The 20850-nt window shown below is 40.8% G+C and overlaps 2 protein-coding genes across 2 annotated transcripts; both read left to right on the top strand.

Annotated features, from left to right (window-relative positions):
- Positions 1–361: 361 nt before the first annotated feature.
- Positions 362–3116, top strand: LOC139417160 (claudin-15-like). Its single transcript, XM_071166400.1, has 5 exons — positions 362–748; positions 1299–1463; positions 1574–1655; positions 1809–1916; positions 2024–3116. The coding sequence occupies exons 1-5, from the start codon at positions 532–534 to the stop codon at positions 2118–2120; spliced, it is 669 nt and encodes a 222-aa protein (XP_071022501.1). The 5' UTR covers positions 362–531; the 3' UTR covers positions 2121–3116.
- Positions 3117–6309: 3193 nt separating this feature from the next.
- LOC139416078 (dnaJ homolog subfamily C member 3-like) lies at positions 6310–20560 on the top strand. Its single transcript, XM_071164339.1, has 12 exons — positions 6310–6829; positions 7189–7299; positions 7654–7778; positions 8022–8096; positions 8936–9079; positions 9300–9481; positions 9738–9857; positions 13651–13756; positions 14024–14144; positions 16195–16327; positions 16555–16703; positions 16938–20560. The coding sequence occupies exons 1-12, from the start codon at positions 6745–6747 to the stop codon at positions 17066–17068; spliced, it is 1482 nt and encodes a 493-aa protein (XP_071020440.1). The 5' UTR covers positions 6310–6744; the 3' UTR covers positions 17069–20560.
- The last annotated feature ends 290 nt before the right edge of the window (positions 20561–20850 follow it).

The raw sequence follows: 20850 nt of genomic DNA, 5'->3' as shown, positions 1-20850 counted from the left end.
CCCCTGCAGTACCACAGTGATGCAAATGCAAATAGTAATGACATCACTGGTCCTCATTAGGGTGGATTATCTGACAAGTACTCAGCAGGATGTGAAATGTCAGGTGTGGTTAATATGATAATATCTTGATATTTCAAGCAATTTCTAAGATTGCAGAAGCACAAGAAACGTGTATCAGTTTGGATCATGTCCCTAGACCATTTGAGAAAGTGCTGTCCCTGTCAGGCACCATCCCAGACATGTTTCCCCATGATGTAGCAAATACAAGTGTGTGTGTGTCTGTGTGTGTGTGTGTTTATGAGGGGGTGGGAGAGAACACAGGTAGGCAACGATAAATCACTGAGCATGTCTGTTGCTCATTGACAACCTGACACAATCGTGACCAAGAAGGGGAGCAGACACTCAACAGAATTTCATCCTGTGGAGCTATATTCTTATATTTTATATTTTACTAACGATAGGATATCCTATTTTTTTCTCTCTTTTCTTTCTCCTTCTGTTTTTATTTACACCAATTACTTGAAAATCTAAATGGATCCTATACTGGAGGTTGTTTGCTTGCTGCTTGGGTTCATAGGATGGGTGATGGTGGGGATAGCTATACCGAACCGTTACTGGAAGGTTTCAACGGATGACGGGAACGTCATCATTACCTCGAACATCTATGAGAACCTATGGATGTCCTGTGCCACGGACTCAACTGGTGTCCACAACTGCCGCGAGTTCCCCTCTCTACTGGCCCTGAACGGCAAGTGCACCACAAGATAATAGGAATCTTTGTCAATAATTTTTTTTTAACAATTGCAATAGAGAAATTAAGCAACAATGTTTGAAGAGTAAATCGATTTATTGCCTGTGATGTTTGATATTGTTTTGTTGTAGTTAAACGAATATGTAAAGGCCCATAGGCAATACTTTGACCTTTTTAATTTGTGGTTAAACATATGATTATCCAAGAACGACATAAATAATCAATCAATTTAGGTTGAACCAAGATGTAATTGGTTAAGATAAAAATCTGCCAAATAAATTATTCTATACTACACAATTCTGGTATTTGATTGTGACAATTGACCTTCCCTACTCAACAAATACAATACATCATATCCTTAAATATTTATCATAATTATTAGTTTCAAGTGTGGCAATTAAAATGTGCATTACTCAATATGATTCTGTACAAATCACATGTGAAACCAATTTGATAATCATTGTATTTATTATTACAGTATATATATATTTAAAAAAAATAGCCCTATTAAATCTTGATTGTACAATTTGTCTTTATTTTTAAGCAGGATACATCCAGGCGTCTCGAGCATTGATGATTGCAGCGGTCGTTTTTGGATCAATCGGGCTCGTCGTCACCCTGGTCGGGGTACAGTGTTCTAAAGCTGCCGGAGAGGACATGGTTCTAAAGGGTAGAATAGTTGGCGTTGGTGGTGTTCTTTTCTTTCTTCAAGGTAACTGGGCATGCTCAAGTTTACTATAATTACTGTTTCTATGTGTTATAACTGCCAAATCTCAATTTGTGCACAATTAACTTCTCGCTCTCTCGCAATTTCTCTCTCAGGCCTGTGCACAATGATCTCAGTGTCTTGGTATGCTTTCAACATCACCCAGGACTTTTTTAACCCATTCTATCCCGGGATAAAGTAAGTGAGAGGAGACTGTTGGCCTATTCCAACTGCAGTAATGAGGCTAGTAGCACACTGCTGCCCTCCGCTGTATTTTAGACAGAAGAGCAGTCTCACTTCCAAAGCCTGTTTATGAACTTGATTTACTGTAGGACATACTGTGTGTTGCAGGTATGAACTCGGAGAGGGCCTCTACATTGGCTGGTGCTCGGCTGTTCTTGCTCTCACTGGAGGGTCATGTTTGACATGTGCCTGCAAACTGGGCACGTCTGAGAAACAGTGAGTTCAGTGGATACTGTGTGTATGTATGTGTGTGTCTGTATCCTTCCTGATCCACATCTATGTGTGTCCTCACCCATTCTTCCTCTCTTCTTTCCCTTCCTCAGACCTTACCCATACCAGCCCAGGGGCAGAGTGTACTCTGGAGTTGCACCATCACGGAGTCAGGCTGCCACTTCCTACGGCCAGGACGCCTATGTCTGAGAAAGAGAGGGCACTGGACCCTGTGGATCACCTTCATTCACCATGTGTCAAACATACCAGACACTGTTACACGCACAGCTACTGAGAAGGTGTAAGGGACTGTATGTTATTTATGAGGGATAAATGGAGAAAAATCGGACTTCTCTTAAATGAAAATGAAAGTCCCTCCCCTCAGTAAAATATATTACCCGACCATCCCTGAATGTAAAAAAAAACAAGTGACCAACCCCTATACCCACAATAATTATTAAAACATCAAGTGGATAGCAGAGAACATGCCTACCATTTACCCTCAATCCTAGGACAGGCCAGAGCCTTAGATATGCAGTTATAAGAAACTGTTCTTCATTTTATAAGTATTAGGTTGTGGATTCGCAGACCACCGCACACAATGGTAGGGGTGAAAAGGTATACATTATAATAAAAACACTGCATGAATCTCTTATTTTCGGGCTGAGATAAACATGCCTTTTACAAATGCATTTCATGTAATTCTACACGACTGGAGACAAGCAGAATCTTTTTTAACACCACAACAGAGCATGACAACAAATGAGCGCATGCTGCAGCACCGGAGACGTTTTCATTTCTATTCAGGGTATTGTTAAAAAGGATGATAGGAACAGTGCTAAAGTTATCGATCAATTGTAGAAATGTAGTGCAACAGAACCAGTTACAACTGAAGCAACTGATCGTGAATGAATTCAAGAAAAAGCGATATGCACTTGTAACTTTTTTCATTTGGGAAATCATTTTCTTATTTATTCTATTTTATTCCATGACATTGTTGTTACAAAATTGTTTTGTGTTGTCTGTGATTAGGGCATGGGAATACAAGAGCATCTGCTACAGTATTCTAAATGAACAAACTAGGCATGCATAGCTCACTGCATGATCCTCAAACCAAAGACTGGCCAAACTCATGTTTCTAAAAGTGAATTCAAAAGGTACTGTTAAAATGACTGCACTGTAGAATAAAGACATTTTGTTTTATTATTCAATAGTAAGGAATCCTTTTTTTGTATACAGCCTAAATGCAAAATGTATAGGCAGGCTATAGCTTTGAAATCATAATACAGTCTAAATAATTCATTGTTGTTCCTTCTTAGGCTACCTGGCTTGCTTCTGACTGATTTAGAATTAGTATGTTGTTTAATAGCCTGTTGAAATGTCGAACGTCAATTGATAGCGAAGCAAAGTCTTTTTTTTTGTCTCCTCAGGTATAGAACGTTGTAGCGCAGCCTCAATGTCATAGAGACAAACCAAAGACATCCCACGTGAATCGGAGTCACGTCTTCCCCCTGCATTTTACAGCTTGTTTCTAGCATAAAGCTTTGCGGACTAAAGCGTTGTTATATGTAGATCGCTTTATATGAATCAGGTCTTTTGCTTTTAGCCATTTTCTTTAACAAAAGCCACAATACCCTCGCATACCCCCTCAATTCGAGCCCTGGTGTTAACTTAACACACCAAGCTCTTCAATGACACAGATATTTAAGGAGTACATGGTGACTGAAGGAATTGGTTGACAATGGATAGTAGACTACACTTTCGTCTGTCAAACAAACAGGCAGGCCTACCTGTTTTTTCTTGAATAGGAAGAAATAGGCTCCAACACAAAGCCCTCTTGTTATTAGCCTAAAGTCACATCAAAAACGGTATAAATTAATTAGGCCTTCTTGAATGAACCTACCCAACACCCATGCGCTGCTGCCGCTTCATAATAATGTAAGTTATGTAAATTACTGAATATAGCTTATTGTAAAAGGTCAGTAACTCTGACAAATAGTTTCATTAGGAAACAAAACATATTGATTTTATTAAAATAAATTATAGCAGTAGCAAGATTACCTCCAGTCCTAATCTAAGTCCTCTACCTCTCAAACTGAACAGGACATCAGTAGGCCTAGTCGCTTGCACAGATATTGCATTATTTTTACAAATAAAAATGTATTTTCTGAAGAAGCCTTGACTCACCTCCTGAAGTGCCACCATACACACCACAGTCATTGGTTAGGCAGCACGACAGGGTTTACATCAGCCAGAGCAGGGCAAGCCGGGGCTCATAATTCAGAATGTCTATCCATTGCAGTGTAATTTAATATACATCATCCCAGCAGCACAAAAACTTGTGAAGTATATTTTCTCCCTTTTCCTCCAGACATCTTTTTTTTTTAAACCTAGCGATCGACATTGGTTTGTCATTGATAGAACTACTAAATTACCTTAGTTGGTAAGTCAATTCAAGTAAGCCAGCATGGTAGAGCTTGCTAGCTTATTGTGCTACAAAGTTTAGCCACGTGAGGTTGTTGAGGTAAAAGACGGTATGATTAAAAAAAATGTAACTAATAGTCGGAAGCAAATTACATTATAAAAAATTACCAATATAAAATAAATCTCACATGCGTTCATTTTCAAATGTGATTAGATAAAACACAATTTATATTAAATAATTTCTGGGAAATGTTTTGGGTAGACCTGAGATCAAACTGAGTAGGCAAACGTGGCTACACTGCTGGTGTGGTGGTCATATGCCATTCTGAATGTTTGTTTTAGTTTTTTATAATTCCAACCAATACAATTCCTCTTTAAATACTCAAATTATTTGTGTATATCTAATAAGGAATGAACATCGTCAAACATATGTTTATTATTACCACAGAACATTAGACATAGGGTAGGCCTATCAATGAATTTCCTTGTGTGATTATTTCTGGTATTTCCACTGTATGGCTTGCCTGCCTGTGCAGTGACGGCATTCTTGTACCATACAATGACATGGGAGTTTCGTGTACGAGTTAAAATAGTTCAACCAATGAGACCGCCCCACGTTTGTAGGCAACAAGGATGTGTGCTGCTAGGACTGGCCAGTGGCCACTCACCGCACATAAATGAGTCATGGAATTCGGCTCTTATTACTGACTCTGATATTTTCGACTCGTTCAAAGAACGAATCTTTCGACTAATTTCTTCCATTTATGACCAGAGCACACAGGAGCCCCTACTGCCCAACTGGCGAATAATGAACTGAAAACTCGAAAGAGTCACGATTCTACAAGCCTCTCGTTCACCATGGGGGGGGGGGGGGGGGGGGGGGGGGGGGGGGGCGTCTTTAAACTTACTCTTGAAAGTCGTAATAGTAGAACGTAATTTTGCTCTCTCGTTCACATCTCAAGGTGCAATTTCATAACTGGGTAGTGCATCATCAGCTCCTCTTGTCATGTTAGGCATTGCATATCTTAGAGAGCTATTTTTAACTTGTCAGAAATGTCCTGATGAACTTGCCCATTTTTATTTAGGTGTTTTAGCTACTCATATATTACATGAATACACATTAGACATGGCACAATGTATAGAATTGCAAGAAAATTTGCTTTAAAACTGCAACATTTTATTTGCGTCCCATGACAAAATGTGAAGAATTGCAGGAAATAAGCTTTAAACCAGCAAAGTTCTCTCCACCAACAAGAGGAGTGTGAAGAGTTTGTGTTATGAACAGTGATTGTGCCCATAGAAATAGAGGGGGGGGGGGGTGCGTGATGTTCCCGAATGCTGGAAGGGGGGCCCGAGTGAAAAAGTTTTGGAGCCCCTGCCATAAGGGGGCTTATGGAGCTGTAATTTGTGACTGAGACTTTTAAACGTGTGCTTTAAACAATGTACATTTGTTGATTTTTAGGCATACAATAAAGATTATTTATTGAATGATACATTTGGAACGAGGTCTAGTTATGGCCGTCCCCGGACTAGATTGTGAACGAATCTTGGCGGAATGTATTGGGTGATTGCGGTGAGGGTGATAAGCACAATATCGTTCGCGAACTGCAGCCCCTCCAAAATATTCGTTCTCGAGTTCGGGTTTGCACAGGTGTATGTTTTGGTTCTACAACGCTGTGTCCATCATAACGTTCAATAATACATTATTTATATTATTTCTTGCACCATGAGATCAATGATCAGTTCTAAACATGTATTTGTCTTCGCTATGCTCATTATCTATTTCTTTGCGCGTATATGAAAGACAGTTGGCGGTTTGATCATGTCTCTGGAGCTTCTGTGCCGGAAGAGCGTGTAGCCAGCCTATGCTGTAGGACTCATTGACGCCAGCACTAGCAAGTTAAACTAACGACAAAAATGAACAAATCACTCAGAAAATGAATCATGACTCGCGAGTCGGTAAAAAGAACCGTTCAAAAAGAATGAACAATTCGCGAACTGCACTTCACTAAAGAAATGTAGGGCAGTTTGAATCAGTGAAGGAGGCCAGTAACGGGACCGGTTGAAGTTTCACTTAAGAAACCACCTATTGTTGACATTTGCCGAAGTTATTCAATGGCATGCCACGTAGAGAAAATTGGAACAATATATTAGATTCATGCTATATTTTTGCTCACTCTTGGTTGTCTAAACAACTTGTGTTGTCCTTCGCAAGGAAATTGCAGGAACCTTCCAGTGGCGTTCCACTGTATCACTCGGAACTATTTCTTAACCGGACTATGGGAACACTTGTTATCCTCAAAGGTTCAGGAAGAAAAACGACGAAGGAAATTACAGTTTAAATGATAGCGTTCAATATAATTAGAGACGTGAAATATACAGCTCCGGGAGAAGTTTAAAGTATTCAAGTATGGAGTCGGGTCGACGGAAAGGTCTCAACGGGGTCCTGTCTTCCTTGTCTCTGCTCTGTGTCATTCTGGACATCCAGTTGGACGGTAAGACAAGACAGACAAGGTAGTGTTTTGTGCTGTAAAAGTTATGCCTGCATTGTGCATAGAAAATACCGGTAACTAAACTATTCAGTCATTTCCTTAGCTACGACCGGTTGTATAGGGTTCAGCATGATCAGGTGTGCCTCCCCATTGCTTGCTACTAGCTATATGCTAACTAGGCTACCCAAATCCTTTGGCTGTAACTTAGCTGCTTTTCCACTTGTCTTTTGAATATCCCCCTTCCCAACAAAACATACTCTGTTTCCTGCATTAAAGTCAGTTCCTATGCGGTTAGCTGAACAAGCTATATGTATTGCTTTGGGGCCTTCTTAGAGGCTCACGCACACAAAGTGTTGTTTCAGGTGTCTTGGGGGCAACTCATGTGGAGATTGAGCAGCACTTGGAGATGGGCCGTAAGCTGTTGGCCGCTGGTCAACTGGCGGAGGCTTTGTCCCACTATCACTATGCAGTGGGTAAGGTTACCAACCAGACACTCGTTATCATAACTCAAACATCCTTAGATCTCAGCCTGTAGCCTTTGTGTCTGTCTGTCTCTCCCTCCGTTAGTACCCTCTCTTAAAAATAAGTCAGGCTGCTGCAATGCATAACACAGTCCTTCCAAAGGATGAATCATTGTATTCCAACTTTGTCATGCATCCTTTCAGATCTCACTCTCTTTCACTTAGATAAACACATTGACCATTTATACCTACACATTTTCAGTCAATGTATGGCCATGTAATCAATGTAGCCACATGAAAATAGCTAGATCTAAAGTATGTGATCACCTACTGACGTAATGTATTCAACCCTATGCCTCCCCTCAGAGGGAGACTCTAAGAACTACCTCACCTACTACAAGCGGGCAGCTGTGTTTCTGGCCATGGGGAAGTCCAAATCAGCCCTTCCAGATCTGACCAGAGCCATCCAGCTCAAACCAGACTTCCTGGCTGTAAGTGGACACAGAAAGTCATCAACAATAAAATCATCTCTGTTGTCATGATAAATCACAGTTATGGACACAATGTTGTGATATTGTTATTAACTCTTTCTTTATCTATCTTTACCTGTATCTTTCTCTGTCTTTGTGTCCCATGTCACCCTCTCTGGCTCCCTCCCTCATTGTTTCTCTCTCCTCCTACTTTCAACATTCATCCCTCTCTCTCTCTCCCTCCAACTGCCTCCATGTTTCCAGGCCAGACTGCAGAGAGGGAATATCCTCCTGAAGCAGGGCAACACCCAGGATGCTCGGGAGGACTTTGAGACTGTGGTAAGTCTAGATGCTTAGAAATAGAACAACTAAATTCAGTAACAACAAAAAAAGTCCCTTTTTCAGGATGCTGTCTTTCAAAGATAATTCGTAAATATCCAAAACTTTACAGATCTTAATTGTAAAGGGTTTAAACACTGTTTCCCATGCTTGTTCAATGAACCATAACAGTTAATGAACATGCACCTGTGGAACGGTCTTTAAGACACTAACAGCTTACAGACAATAGGCAATTAAGGTCACAGTTATGAAAACTTTGGACACTAAAGAGGCCTTTCTACTGACTCTGAAAAACACCAAAAGAAAGATGCCCAGGGTCCCTGCTCATCTCCGTGAATGTGCCTTAGGCATGCTGCAATGAGGACTGCAGATGTGGCCAGGTCAACAAAATTGCAATGTCCATGCTGTGAGATGCCTAAGACGCCGCAGTTAACAGTGAGAGGACGTTTCTTATTTTGCTGAGTTTATAATGCTGCTACTACTACCATACTATTAATTATGTTTGTATATATCTCTATATATTTCTACCTTATCCTTCTTTCAATCAAAATCTCACTGCTGTATTTTCCGAATGCTCATACCATCGTATCGTTTCACTGTCTCATGTTTAGCTTAAAAATAAACTTATTCATTGTCATTTTGTTACTGCAATTATGTGATGTGGGCGAAGTAAAGGGAATCTGAAGGATTAGATAAGACTTGATGTGTTGTGTGGGGATATGTATTTTTAGACCTGATATGATTGATATTTTATAGCAATTCTAAGCTTGTAATAAATATGTCACAGTTTCTTCAGAAACTTGATCTTTCTATTTGATTTACTTCCTTCTCCTCCTCAGCTGCATCGCTCCCCTGACCAGGAGGAGGCACGGGACCAGTTGATGAGGGCCAACAAGCTGGAGGAGCTGCAGGAGGAGGCCCACGCGGCCCACCACAGAGGAGACTACAGCACCACCATCACTGTGCTGGACCGCGTCGTAGAGGTAGGGGCTAGCTCCACCACAGGGCCTAGAAATTGGGCCTTGTCGTGGAGGTAAGGGCTCCCTCTGTCACATGGCCTAGTCTGAGGATGGAAAGAAATGCCTTTTCACCTAAACAATACCTTCATTATCAAACAGTGCTGTACTATACTTCTACAGTCTTTGTATCAAATCATAAAAAGGGAAAATTCACACCACTGAACTTACCTCTCTTTCTCCTCAGCTCTCCCCCTGGGACCCTGAGTCACGGGAGCTCCGAGCTGATTGCTACATCCGCCTGGGAGATCCCAGGAAGGCCATCCACGACCTGACTCCCACCACCCAGCTGAGGAATGACAACCGAGCTGCCTTCCTCAAGCTCAGCATCCTGCATTATAGCCTGGGAGAGCACCAGGAGTCACTAGGGTACGCTCACCATGAATTTATTAGTAATGGGGAGGTGTGATTTAAGCAAACAATCAACCACGTTTATCAAGCAAATACATTTAAATTAAGAGGTTTTGGGCTTCAGAGCAACATTGGTTTGAGTTTTTGTGGTTGATTGTGGCACTTGAGGTTTGTCAGTTGGTAAAGAATACTCACTCTTTCAAAATTCATGGGGGAAAAAATGAAAAATAATCTCAATCCGCTTTACATTATATGTAAATCTCTCTCTGTGCAGTCACGTCCGAGAGTGTCTGAAGCTGGACCAGGATGACAAGGACTGTTTATCCCACTACAAACAGGTGAAGAAGCTCAGCAAGCAGCTGGACTCTGCCGAGGAGCACATCGAGGAAGCGAGGTCAGTACCACTGTATGCAAGTTGAGCCTGCTCTGAGGGGGATATATATTTTTTAATTTTTTTAATAAGAAATCTAGTCAAGATGTTGACAAGGTTTTAAATATGGATTTTTCTTTGAAATAATAATTGTCCTTCAAACTTTGCTTTCGTCAAAGATTCTTCAATTTGCAGCAATTGAAGCCTTGCAGACTTTTGGCATTCTAGTCGTCAATTTGTTGAGGTAATCTGAAGAGATTTCACCCCATGCTTCCTGAAGCACCTCCCACAAGTTGGATTGGCTTGATGGGCACTTCTTACGTACCATACGGTCAAGCTGCTCCCACAACAGCTCAATAGGGTTGAGATCCGGTGACTGTGCTGGCCACTCCATTATAGACAGAATACTAGCCGACTGCTTCTTCCCTAAATAGTTATTGCATAGTTTGGAGCTGTGCTTTGGGTCATTGTCCTGTTGTAGAAGGAAATTGGTACCAATTAAGCGCTGTCCACAGGGTATGGCATGGCATTGCAAAATGGAGTGATAGCCTTCCTTCTTCAAGATCCCTTTTACCCTTTACAAATATCCCACTTTACCATCACCAAAAGCACCCCCAGACCATCACATTGCCTCCACCATGCTTTACAGATGGTGTCAAGCACTCCTCCAGCATCTTACATTTTTTTCTGCATCTCACTAATGTTCTTCTTTGTGATCCGAACACATTAAACTTAGATTCGTCTGTCCATGACACTTTTTTTCCAACTTTCCTCTGTCCAGTGTCTGTGTTCTTTTCCCCATCTTAATCTTTTATTTTTATTGTCCAGTCTGAGATATGGCTTTTTCTTTGCAACTCTGCCTAGAAGGCCAGCATCCCAGAGTCACCTCTTCACTGGTGTTTTGCGGGTACTATTTAATGAAGCTGCCAGTTGATGACTTGTGAGGCGTCTGTTTCTCAAACTAGACACCAAAATGTACTTGTCCTCTTGCTCAGTTGTGCACAGGAGCCTCCCACTCCTCTTTCTATTCTGGTTAGGGCCAGTTTGAGCTGTTCTGTGAAGGGAGTAGTACACAGCGTTGTATGAGATCTTCAGTTTCTTGGCAATTTCTTGCATGGAATAGCCTTCATTTCTCAGAACAAGAATCGACTGACACGTTTTAGAAGAAAGGTCTGTTTCTGGCCATTTTGAGCCTGTAATCAAACCAACAAATGCTGACGCTCCAGATACTCAACTAGTCTAAAGAAGTTTTATTGCTTCTTTAATCAGAACAACAGTTTTCAGCTGAGCTAACATAATTGCAAAAGGGTTTTCTAATGATCAATTAGCCTTTTAAAATGATAAACTTGGATTAGCTAACACAATGTGCCATTGGAACACAGGAGTGATGGTTGCTGATAATGTGCCTCTGTACGCCTATGTAGATAATCCATAAAAAATCAGTCGTTTCCAGCAACAATTGTTCATGTTGTAAATGACTATGTCAACACTGTATATCTGATCAATTGTATGTTATTTTAATGGACAAAATGTTTTGCTTTCAAAAACAAGGATATTTTTAAGTGACCCCAAACTTTTCATTGGTAGTGTATATGTTTTTACTGAGGTACAGTGCATATAAGGAAATCAGTACATTTAAAATGAATGTATTAGTCCCTAATCTGTGGATTTCACATGACTGGGCAGGGGTGCAGCCACCAACTGGGGAGCCAGGCCCAGCCAATCAGAATGAGGTTTTTCCTCCTCAAAAGGGCTGTATTACAGACAGAAATACTCCTAAATTCTCTGCCAACAGCTCTGGTGGACATTCCTGCAGTCAGCATGCCAATTGTACACTTCCTCAACTTGAGACATCTGTGGCATTGTGTTGTGTGACAACTGCATATTTTAAAATCACATTTTATTGTCCCCAGCACAAAGTGCACCTGTGTAATTATCTTGCTGTTTAATCAGCTTCTTGCCCGAAAATGTAAATAAGCTATTTACATGCAGAAGTGGCATATATTGTCTGCCTTTTGCCTATACATAGTGGAGGAATATTTTTTTATTTAACCTTTATTTAACCAGGTAGGCAAGTTGAGAACAAGTTCTCATTTACAATTGCGACCTGGTCAAGATAAAGCAAAGCAGTTCGACACATACAACGACACAGAGTTACACATGGAGTAAAACAAACATACAGTATGAACAAGTCTATATACGATGTGAGCAAATGAGGTGAGATAAGGGAGGTAAAGGCAAAAAAATAAAAAATCATGGTGGCAAAGTAAATACAATATAGCAAGTAACACTGGAATGGTAGATTTGCAGTGGAAGAATGTGCAAAGTAGAAATAAAAATAATGGGGTGCAAAGGAGCTAAATAAAATAAATACAGTAGGGAAAGAGGTAGTTGTTTGGGCTAAATTATAGGTGGGCTATGTACAGGTGCAGTAATCTGTGAGCTGCTCTGACAGTTGGTGCTTAAAGCTAGTGAGGGAGATAAGTGTTTCCAGTTTCAGAGATTTTTGTAGTTCGTTCCAGTCATTGGCAGCAGAGAACTGGAAGGAGAGGCAGCCAAAGAAAGAATTGATTTTGGGGGTGACCAGAGAGATATACCTGCTGGAGCGCGTGCTACAGGTGGGTGATGCTATGGTGACCAGCGAGCTGAGATAAGGGGGGACTTTACCTAGCAGGGTCTTGTAGATGACATGGAGCCAGTGGGTTTGGCGACGAGTATGAAGCGAGGGCCAGCTAACGAGAGCGTACAGGTCGCAATGGTGGGTAGTATATGGGGCTTTGGTGACAAAACGGATTGCACTGTGATAGACTGCATCCAATTTGTTTAGTAGGGTATTAGAGGCTATTTTGTAAATGACATCGCCGAAGTCGAGGATTGGTAGGATGGTCAGTTTTACAAGGGTATGTTTGGCAGCATGAGTGAAGGATGCTTTGTTACGAAATAGGAAGCCAATTCTAGATTTAACTTTGGATTGGAGATGTTTGATGTGGGTCTGGAAGGAGAGTTTACAGTCTAACCAGACACCTAGGAATTTGTAGTTGTACACGTATTCTAAGTCAGAGCCGTCCAGAGTAGTGATGTTGGACAGGCGGGTAGGTGCAGGCAGCGATCGGTTGAAGAGCATGCATTTAGTTTTACTTGTATTTAAGAGCAATTGGAGGCCACGGAAGGAGAGTTGTATGGCATTGAAGCTTGCCTGGAGGGTTGTTAACTTTGTCCAAAGAAAGGCCAGAAGTATACAGAATGGTGTCGTCTGCGTAGAGGTGGATCAGAGACTCACCAGCAGCAAGAGCGACATTATTGATGTATACAGAGAAGAGAGTCGGTCCAAGAATTGAACCAGAATCAGAAAGATCAATATTGGAATTGTTTTTACTGAACAGAATACAAAGAATCTGAGCAGGCTCTACTTGCTGACTTCCATAAATGTTTGGCCTTTCACTTAAACAATGGAGAGGAACCAGAAAAACCTGTTTTAGGCTACTGGAATTCTTTGCAGTTTGGGAGTTTAAATGGGGCAACCTCAGAGCAGGCTCAACTTGTACGACTGCTCATCCCCAGGCAATAGGTCAACCCTTAATGTCAATTCCTGCCTTCCTATGTGGTCTTAAATGGTAGTCCCTCCATGTGGGCTTATGTTTCAGTTCCCATGCTTTGTGTTTTATAATTTCACTCCTTGTGTTCCTTTGACAGTTTTAGGTTTTAGCACCAAACCTATTTGTATCCACTTTGGTTGATTTTAGTTCTGACTATTGTATGGTGGTTGTATTTATGTCTTGTTGCTCTAAAATGTATATTATTAAATGTTTGTTCTCAGGTATCAGGAGGCCATAGTCAAGTATGAGTCAGTGATGAGAAGAGAGCCTAATGTCCCATACTACACCAACAAGGCCAATGAAAGGATCTGCTTCTGCCTGGTCAAGGTGGGTCCCATCACATACTGTAGAAAGATTTAACCTATGGAGTGGACCGTTACCATGGCCTCAGCCATAGTCATTTGATAGTAATAGCTTGGCCTTCTTCTACTAAAGTCAGAAATTCATTGGTAGTGTGTTCAAATTCTCATAATTTTACTACCTCTGACTTCACAACTTTTTTAAAAAGTATATTACTTAATGATTGAGTAATTACTAATGGACTGGGACCCAATAATAATGCTTAATATACGTTGTTCCATTTTTCTCCACCAGAACAAGATGACTGCTAAGGCAATAGACATCTGTTCTGAAGCCCACCAGAGAGACCCACGTAACATCAACATCCTCCGAGACAGAGCTGAGGCTTTCATCCTCAACCAGGACTACGAGAAAGGTACTTTCACCCAGTGGTGTAAAAAGTGCCCAATTTTTCATACTTGGGTAGGAGTAAAGATACCTTAAAAGAAAATGACTCAAGTACAAGTGAGTCACCCAGTAAAATACTACTTGAGTAAAAGTCTAAAAGTATTTGGTTTGAAATGTACTTAACTATCAAAAGTAAAAGTATAAATCATTAAACATTTCTTATATTAAGCAAACCAGACGACACAATTGTATTATTTATTTGCAGATAGCCAGGGGCACAGTTCAATACTCAGACATAATTTACAAACAAAGTATTTGTTTTGTGAGTCTGCAGTAGGGATGACCAGGGATGTTCTCTTGATGAGTGCATGAATTTAGAAAATGTTCCTGAGTGCATTCAAAATGTACCAAGTACCTTTGGTTGTCAGAGAAAATGTAAGGAGTAAAAAGTAGATTTATTTTCTTTAGGAATGTAGTGGAGTATAAGTTGTCAAAAATATAAATAGTAAACTACAGACACCCTAAACTACTTAAGTAGTACTTTAAAGTCTTTTTTACTTGAGTACTTTAAACCACAGATTTCTCCATGCTATTACCGTAATTTCCGGACTATAAGCCGCTACTTTATTCCTACGCTTTGAACCTCGCGGTTTATACAATGACGCGGCTAATTTATGGATTTTTCCCGCTTTCACAAGATTCATGCCGCCAAAAAACTGAGCACCGTCACATAATGTGACGTAAATCGAGCGCACTCAAACTTCCCATCATTCTGATTACGGTAGTCATTTTGTCACCCTCATCATGGCAAAGACACGGAGAAATGCATATGATGCAGCTTTCACGTTGAAGGCGATCGATCTGGCTGTTGGAAAAGGAAATAGAGTTGCTGCATGGGAGCTTGGCCTTAATGAGTCGATTATAATACTTTGTAAACAGCAGCGTGAGGAACTGACTCAGTGCAAAAAGACAACAAACCTTTCAGAGGGAAGAAAAGCAGATGGCCCAAAGTATTTGCAGCAACTCGACATCAGTGTAAATCGTGCATTTAAGGTGGCGCTCCGTGTTCAGTGGGAGGCTTGGATGACAAGTGGGGAGAAATCCTTCACTAAAACGGGCCGCATGCGAAGAGCAACTTATGGTCAAGTCTGCCAGTGGGTCCTGACAACGTGGAGCATTGTCAAAAAATCCACTATCATCAACGGGTTTCGAAAGGCTGGACTGCTGCATGTTGAAGAGGGCAGCATGAGCTCAGCGGGGAATTTGTCTCTGGATGAAAGTGACGAGAGCGACAATGAAAACGATCCAACATCGGATGAAGCAATTCTGAGGCTATTCAACTCTGACACCGAAGGAGATGACTTCAGTGCACAGGAGGAGGAAGATAGTGACTTTCTTGGTAGGCTACTGTTTAATGCTATTTTCTTTATTTTTGTTACAAGCCGTGTTTTGTTTAAAGGCTGTGTAAAGTTCATTTGTTTCAATGTACCGGTAGGCACCTGCGGCTTATAGACGTGCGGCTTATTTATGTACAAAATACATATTTTTTAATAATTCAGTGGGTGCGGCTTATATTCAGGTGCGCTTAATAGTCCAGAAATTACGGTACTGCAGCAGAGAGAATGATGGCATGGAATGATAACACTTTATTTTGCTTTGTTTTTCACTCCCTCAAGTACTCACACTGCCTTTGTTTACTTGTGGGCTTTTTGTAGCTCAGGGGAACACAAACTTGCCATGTAACCCAGTGTTTGTAGCCAGGAGCCAGTCTAAAGCCTGAACTAACACTTTTTTTCCCTCTTACTAGCTTTGACTTTGCTGATATCTACTTTATTGAGAAAGAATGTACTTACTATGACTGATTTATGGTTCTCAGCTAGCTATCTTAAGATGAATGCACTAACTGTAAGTTGCTCTGGATAAGAGTGTTTGCTAAATGACTAACATGTAAAATATGTAAATGTCCTGATTTACTGCAGTCAAATCCCAGTGGAATCGTAGTGCCAGCTCTGTCAAGTATCCATTTTGATCTTTTTCTGTCTCTGCTTTTCTTTACCTCTCCCTCTCTACGTCTCTAGCGGTGGAAGACTACCAGGAAGCGAGGGAGTTTGACACGGAGAACAATGAGATCAGGGAAGGTCTGGAGCGAGCCCAAAAACTGCTCAAGCTCTCCCGGAAGAGAGACTATTACAAGATCTTGGGTGTCAATAGGTATGACTGACCTAGAGAAGGGAGCTCTGTTCAAATATTTCTTAAAAACATAATTCCTTCCTTGACATAATCTACTGTCTATATGTGATCTTTAAGCAATTGGACAATTGAGAAGTTCATGATGTTGAAATCATTTTCACCAACCTCTGTGATAACCTCAGGGAAATTGGCATGCATTTGCTCCTTGTATTCAGTCGTTTACCTTAGCTTATGTTATTTTTCTCCAGGAGTGCCAACAAACAGGAAATCATCAAGGCGTACAGGAAGCTGGCCCAACAGTGGCATCCTGACAACTTCAGAGAGGAGGCAAAGAAGGAGGAGGCGGAGAAAAGGTTCATCGACATCGCCTCTGCTAAAGAGGTGCTCACCGACCCAGGTACTGTACTTTACTGTATATGCACCTGATAGTGTTCGTCAAGCTTGTAGATAAGAGGACTATTAACCCCTCCCATATTGGAAAATGTATACCTGGTATGATTGTATTTAGGAAGCTGTAACCTATTTGCAGTATGATGACATCCTGTTTTCAGGAATCAACATTTCTGTTGAAAATCTTGTTTCCGGCTAGGTTAACTTGTTACTTATTCCCACATCGCTCCATCCCCTGTAGAAAAGCGTCAGAAATTTGACTCGGGCGAGGACCCCCTGGACCCAGAGAGCCAGCAGGGTGGCCAAGGACGGCCCTTCCACTTCAACCCCTTCGAGTCCGGCGGCAACTACCACTTCAAGTTCAACCACTAGTGAGGACAGGAAACATGCGGGGGCTGACGGAACCGGAAAGGACCTACGATTGGGGGCTTTAAGGCCTATGAAAACCTGTGGAGTAATTTATGGATACACCCAGGTGTCGGGTTTGGGGGATTGTGGGTAATGTAATGAGACTACGGGGACGTGAATGACTGTCAAAGGCGGTGGACTACTACTGTCCCTCGAGGGTTAAACTTTCTACCACAGATTCTACATGGATGAAACTGGGTGACAATGTGTCGGCAAGTTGACTCTGAAAAGTATTTTATTAGGATCCCCAATTAGGCGCTTCCAAGGCAATGTCTACTCTTCCTGGGGTCGAAACAGGAAACAAAAAACGAATAATATACAATACATATAAAAATGTCTGTCTCTCCACAGTCGGCGTCGTGAGGTGTTTTTTTAAAATCTGGTTTTAAGGCTGGCTGATAATCTTACCTGGGGTGGCAGAGTTCCATGTAGTCATGACTCTAATTTAGTACTGTGCATTTCCCAGCCTCATTTCTTGACCTGGGGACTATGAAGAGTCCTCTGGCTGCATGTCTTGAGTGGTACTGAACTGTGTACCAACTGCTTGAACGGACAGTTCAGTACCTTTTTAACCCATCATCACCTCAAAGACCAATAGTGACGCAGTCAATCAATCCTCAACTTTGATCCAAAAGAGATTGACATGCATACCACTGATATTCACCCTCCGCGTACATCTAAGTGCAATATGTGCTGCTCTGTTCTGGAGCAATTCCAATTTTCCACTCGAGTGGTCGAAGATGCGAGAATGAAGACTGGTATAGGTGTGCTGTTCAGTCCTCCCAACTAGGCCCAGGCTGTAGATGACATCAGTGCATCCCTCCTCCAGTATCCATGTCCTTTTTCTTTGGGATGTCTGCCTGCTGCTTTTGCTTTGTTTGCATTTTTTTTTTTTTTTTCGCCTCATTCTTCCTCAAAGGGCTCGTTTTGGTAACAACGTAGCTCTTTTGGTTTTTGCTCTGCTACAATAACCTGGGTGTCGGACTCCTTATCCATTTATTTATAATGCTAAGATGAGCTCAAGTCGGATAAAATCAGATTGACTGACATCCAAGCTACTCAGACAGATTATATTCAGAAAAGTACAACATTCAGAGTTTTCAGAATGTTTTATAAGAGATTGATGTCATTCTCTTCACCACACAAACTATGTGTCTGTTCTGTTTTTTTATATTTCTATCTGCAAAGCTCTGAACGTTGTTCTCCACTAAATTGGCTTTCACCCCTTCCTGGTTGCGTACCAAATCACCATAGAAAATTATAGAGGCCTCTAGTGGCCAAAAGGCAGTTTTGGCATGGGCAGTGCCATTGAGGGCTTCCACCATTTTAATGTAGTCAACTGGGAGGGACTTCCAACTTCATTGGCTGATGACCAACCAGGATCAGCCAATCGTGAAGAAAATTGACTACATAAAAATTGAGCTTGCTATAATGGCACAGATATATAAAGATGAGTCTTTTCTCAATGCCAATCACACGACTCCTTCCTAGTTGTGTACCCAATCAAAAGGGTGAGCATGAAGCTTCTCTGTCTACTTCCTGAAAGAGCCTGCGTTGTTGCATTCTCTCTCCTTTTTTCATTGATTTCAAAGCATGTCTGAATGAAAACTTGCACTTTTTGAATTTTGTCTATTTTCTTTTTAATAACCACTCCTGATGTAACTGAAAATGTGTTCCACGGTTCAAAGCAACTGAAGGGACTGACTGCAACAACGAACAAACTATTGAGTCATTTTAATGTGTCAAACAAATGATAGACTACAACATGTATGGACTGTCAATATCGTCCCATCAACTATTAACATGCATTGAATTCTAAGGATACAGTATAGCTGTAACTGAAAGCTTTGAATGTCACTGACTGCTAAACTACAGTGCCTTCAGAAAGTATTCATACCCCTTGACTTTCACCACATGTTGTGTTACAGCCTGAATTTAAAATGGATTTACACAGATGGTTTTTATGACGATTTCACATAATAACCCATAATGTCAAAGTGGAATTAGGTTTTCATAAATTAACAAATGAATGAAAAATTAACTAATTAAAAGCTGAAATGTCTTCAGTCAATAAGTTTTCAACCACTTTTTGTTATGGCAAGCCTAAATAAGTTCAGGAGTAAAAATGTGCTTCACAAATTGCATGGAATGCTATGTGTTTAATATACTTTTTGAATGAGTACCTTATCTCTGTACCCCCACACAGGTAATGATCTGTAAGGTCCCTCAGTCGAGCAGTGAATTTCAAACATCGATTCAACCACAAAGACCGGGGAGGTTTTCCAATTCCTCGTAGGGAAGGGCACCTATTGATTGATGGGTTGAATACACACACACATACATACACATATATATATATATTTTTTTTAGAGCAGACATTAAATATCCCTTTTGAGCATGGTGAAGTTATTAATTATACTTTAGATGGTGTATCAACTCTCACCCAGTCACTACAAAGATACAGGCGTGCTTTCTAACTCTGTTGCAGGAGAGGAAGGAAATCGCTCAGGGATTTCACCATGGGGTCAATGGTGACTTTGAAGCAGTTAGAGTTTAATGGCAGTGATAGAAAACTGAGGATGGATCAACAACACTGTAGTTACTCCACAATGGTAACCTAATTGACAGTGAAAAGAAAGCCTGTACAGAATAAAAAATATTCTAAAACACGCATCCTGTTTGTATCAAGGCACTTAAGTAATACTGCAAGAAATGTGGCAAAGTAATTCCCTCTTTGTCCTGAATATAAAAGTTAAGGTTGGGGGAAAATGCAATACAACACATTACTGAGTACCACTTGCCATATTTTCAAGCATAGTGGTGGCTGCATCATGTTATGGGTATGCTTATAATCGTTAAGGACTGGTGAGTTTATCAGGTTGAAACAGAAACAATGGAGCTAAGCACAGGCAAAATCCTAGAAGAAAACCTGGTTCAGTCTGCTTTCCACCGGAAACTGGGAGATTAATTCACCTTTCAGCAGGACAATAATCTAGAATACAAAGCCAAATCTACACTGAAGTTGCTTACCAAGAAGTTTTGACTTCTTAAATCTATGGCAAGACCTGCAACTGGTTGTCTAGCAATGACCAACAATCAATTTAACCAAGCTAGAATAATACAATCCAGGTGTGGCAAGCTCTTAGAGACTTACCCAGAAAGACTCACAGCTGTAATCGCTGCCAATGGTGTTTCTACAAAGTATTGACTCGGACGTGTGAATATGTATGTAAATTGGATATTTCTGTGTTTCATTTTCAAAAAATGTGCTTTCACTTGGTGGAAGAGGTGGTGAGACTTTAATCCATTTTGAATTCTGGCTGTAACAACAAATTATGGAATAATTTGGGATGGGTTATTTTCTGGGGTTTGTTTTTTACGGATAGTTTTTACATTGCCAAACAGAATCAACTGAAATGTTAAAAACTGTATTAAAATATGTGAACAAACCCTGTTTTTATGTGGATGGTGTGATCTTATTTTGAAGAAAGTTTTAAAATGGTACATTACTGATAGCAAATTATCTCTAGCTCTTGTTTGAGTTGTCTTTTTATTGTTGTGCAAATATGAGAATCCTCTTCCAGCAATCTGTGGCAGGTGGTGGGTCTGTCTAGTTCCATGAAAATGAATGTTTATGTGGACTTTAATTATTTGTTTGACACACCTACAATTTAGTTTCCTACTGCCCTGTAATCACAACCAATAACTAGATGTTAACTTTACAAGTAAAGTTGTGGGGCTTGGTA

The sequence above is a fragment of the Oncorhynchus clarkii genome, chromosome 9 (assembly GCF_045791955.1).
Source record: "Oncorhynchus clarkii lewisi isolate Uvic-CL-2024 chromosome 9, UVic_Ocla_1.0, whole genome shotgun sequence".
Taxonomy (NCBI): domain Eukaryota; kingdom Metazoa; phylum Chordata; class Actinopteri; order Salmoniformes; family Salmonidae; genus Oncorhynchus; species Oncorhynchus clarkii.
Note: the sequence above shows the minus strand (reverse complement) of the source record. Positions and strands in the feature narration are given on the sequence as shown.

Coding starts and splice junctions, on each gene's coding strand:
- LOC139417160 (XM_071166400.1), top strand. CDS start 532: ATGGATCCTATACTGGAGGTTGTTTGCTTGCTGCTTGGGTTCATAGGA. Junction 1,464..1,573: donor TGTTCTTTTCTTTCTTCAAG/GTAACTGGGCAT, acceptor TTTCTCTCTCAG/GCCTGTGCACAATGATCTCA. Junction 1,917..2,023: donor CTGGGCACGTCTGAGAAACA/GTGAGTTCAGTG, acceptor TCCCTTCCTCAG/ACCTTACCCATACCAGCCCA.
- LOC139416078 (XM_071164339.1), top strand. CDS start 6,745: ATGGAGTCGGGTCGACGGAAAGGTCTCAACGGGGTCCTGTCTTCCTTG. Junction 8,097..8,935: donor GGGAGGACTTTGAGACTGTG/GTAAGTCTAGAT, acceptor TCTCCTCCTCAG/CTGCATCGCTCCCCTGACCA. Junction 9,482..9,737: donor GAGCACCAGGAGTCACTAGG/GTACGCTCACCA, acceptor CTCTCTGTGCAG/TCACGTCCGAGAGTGTCTGA.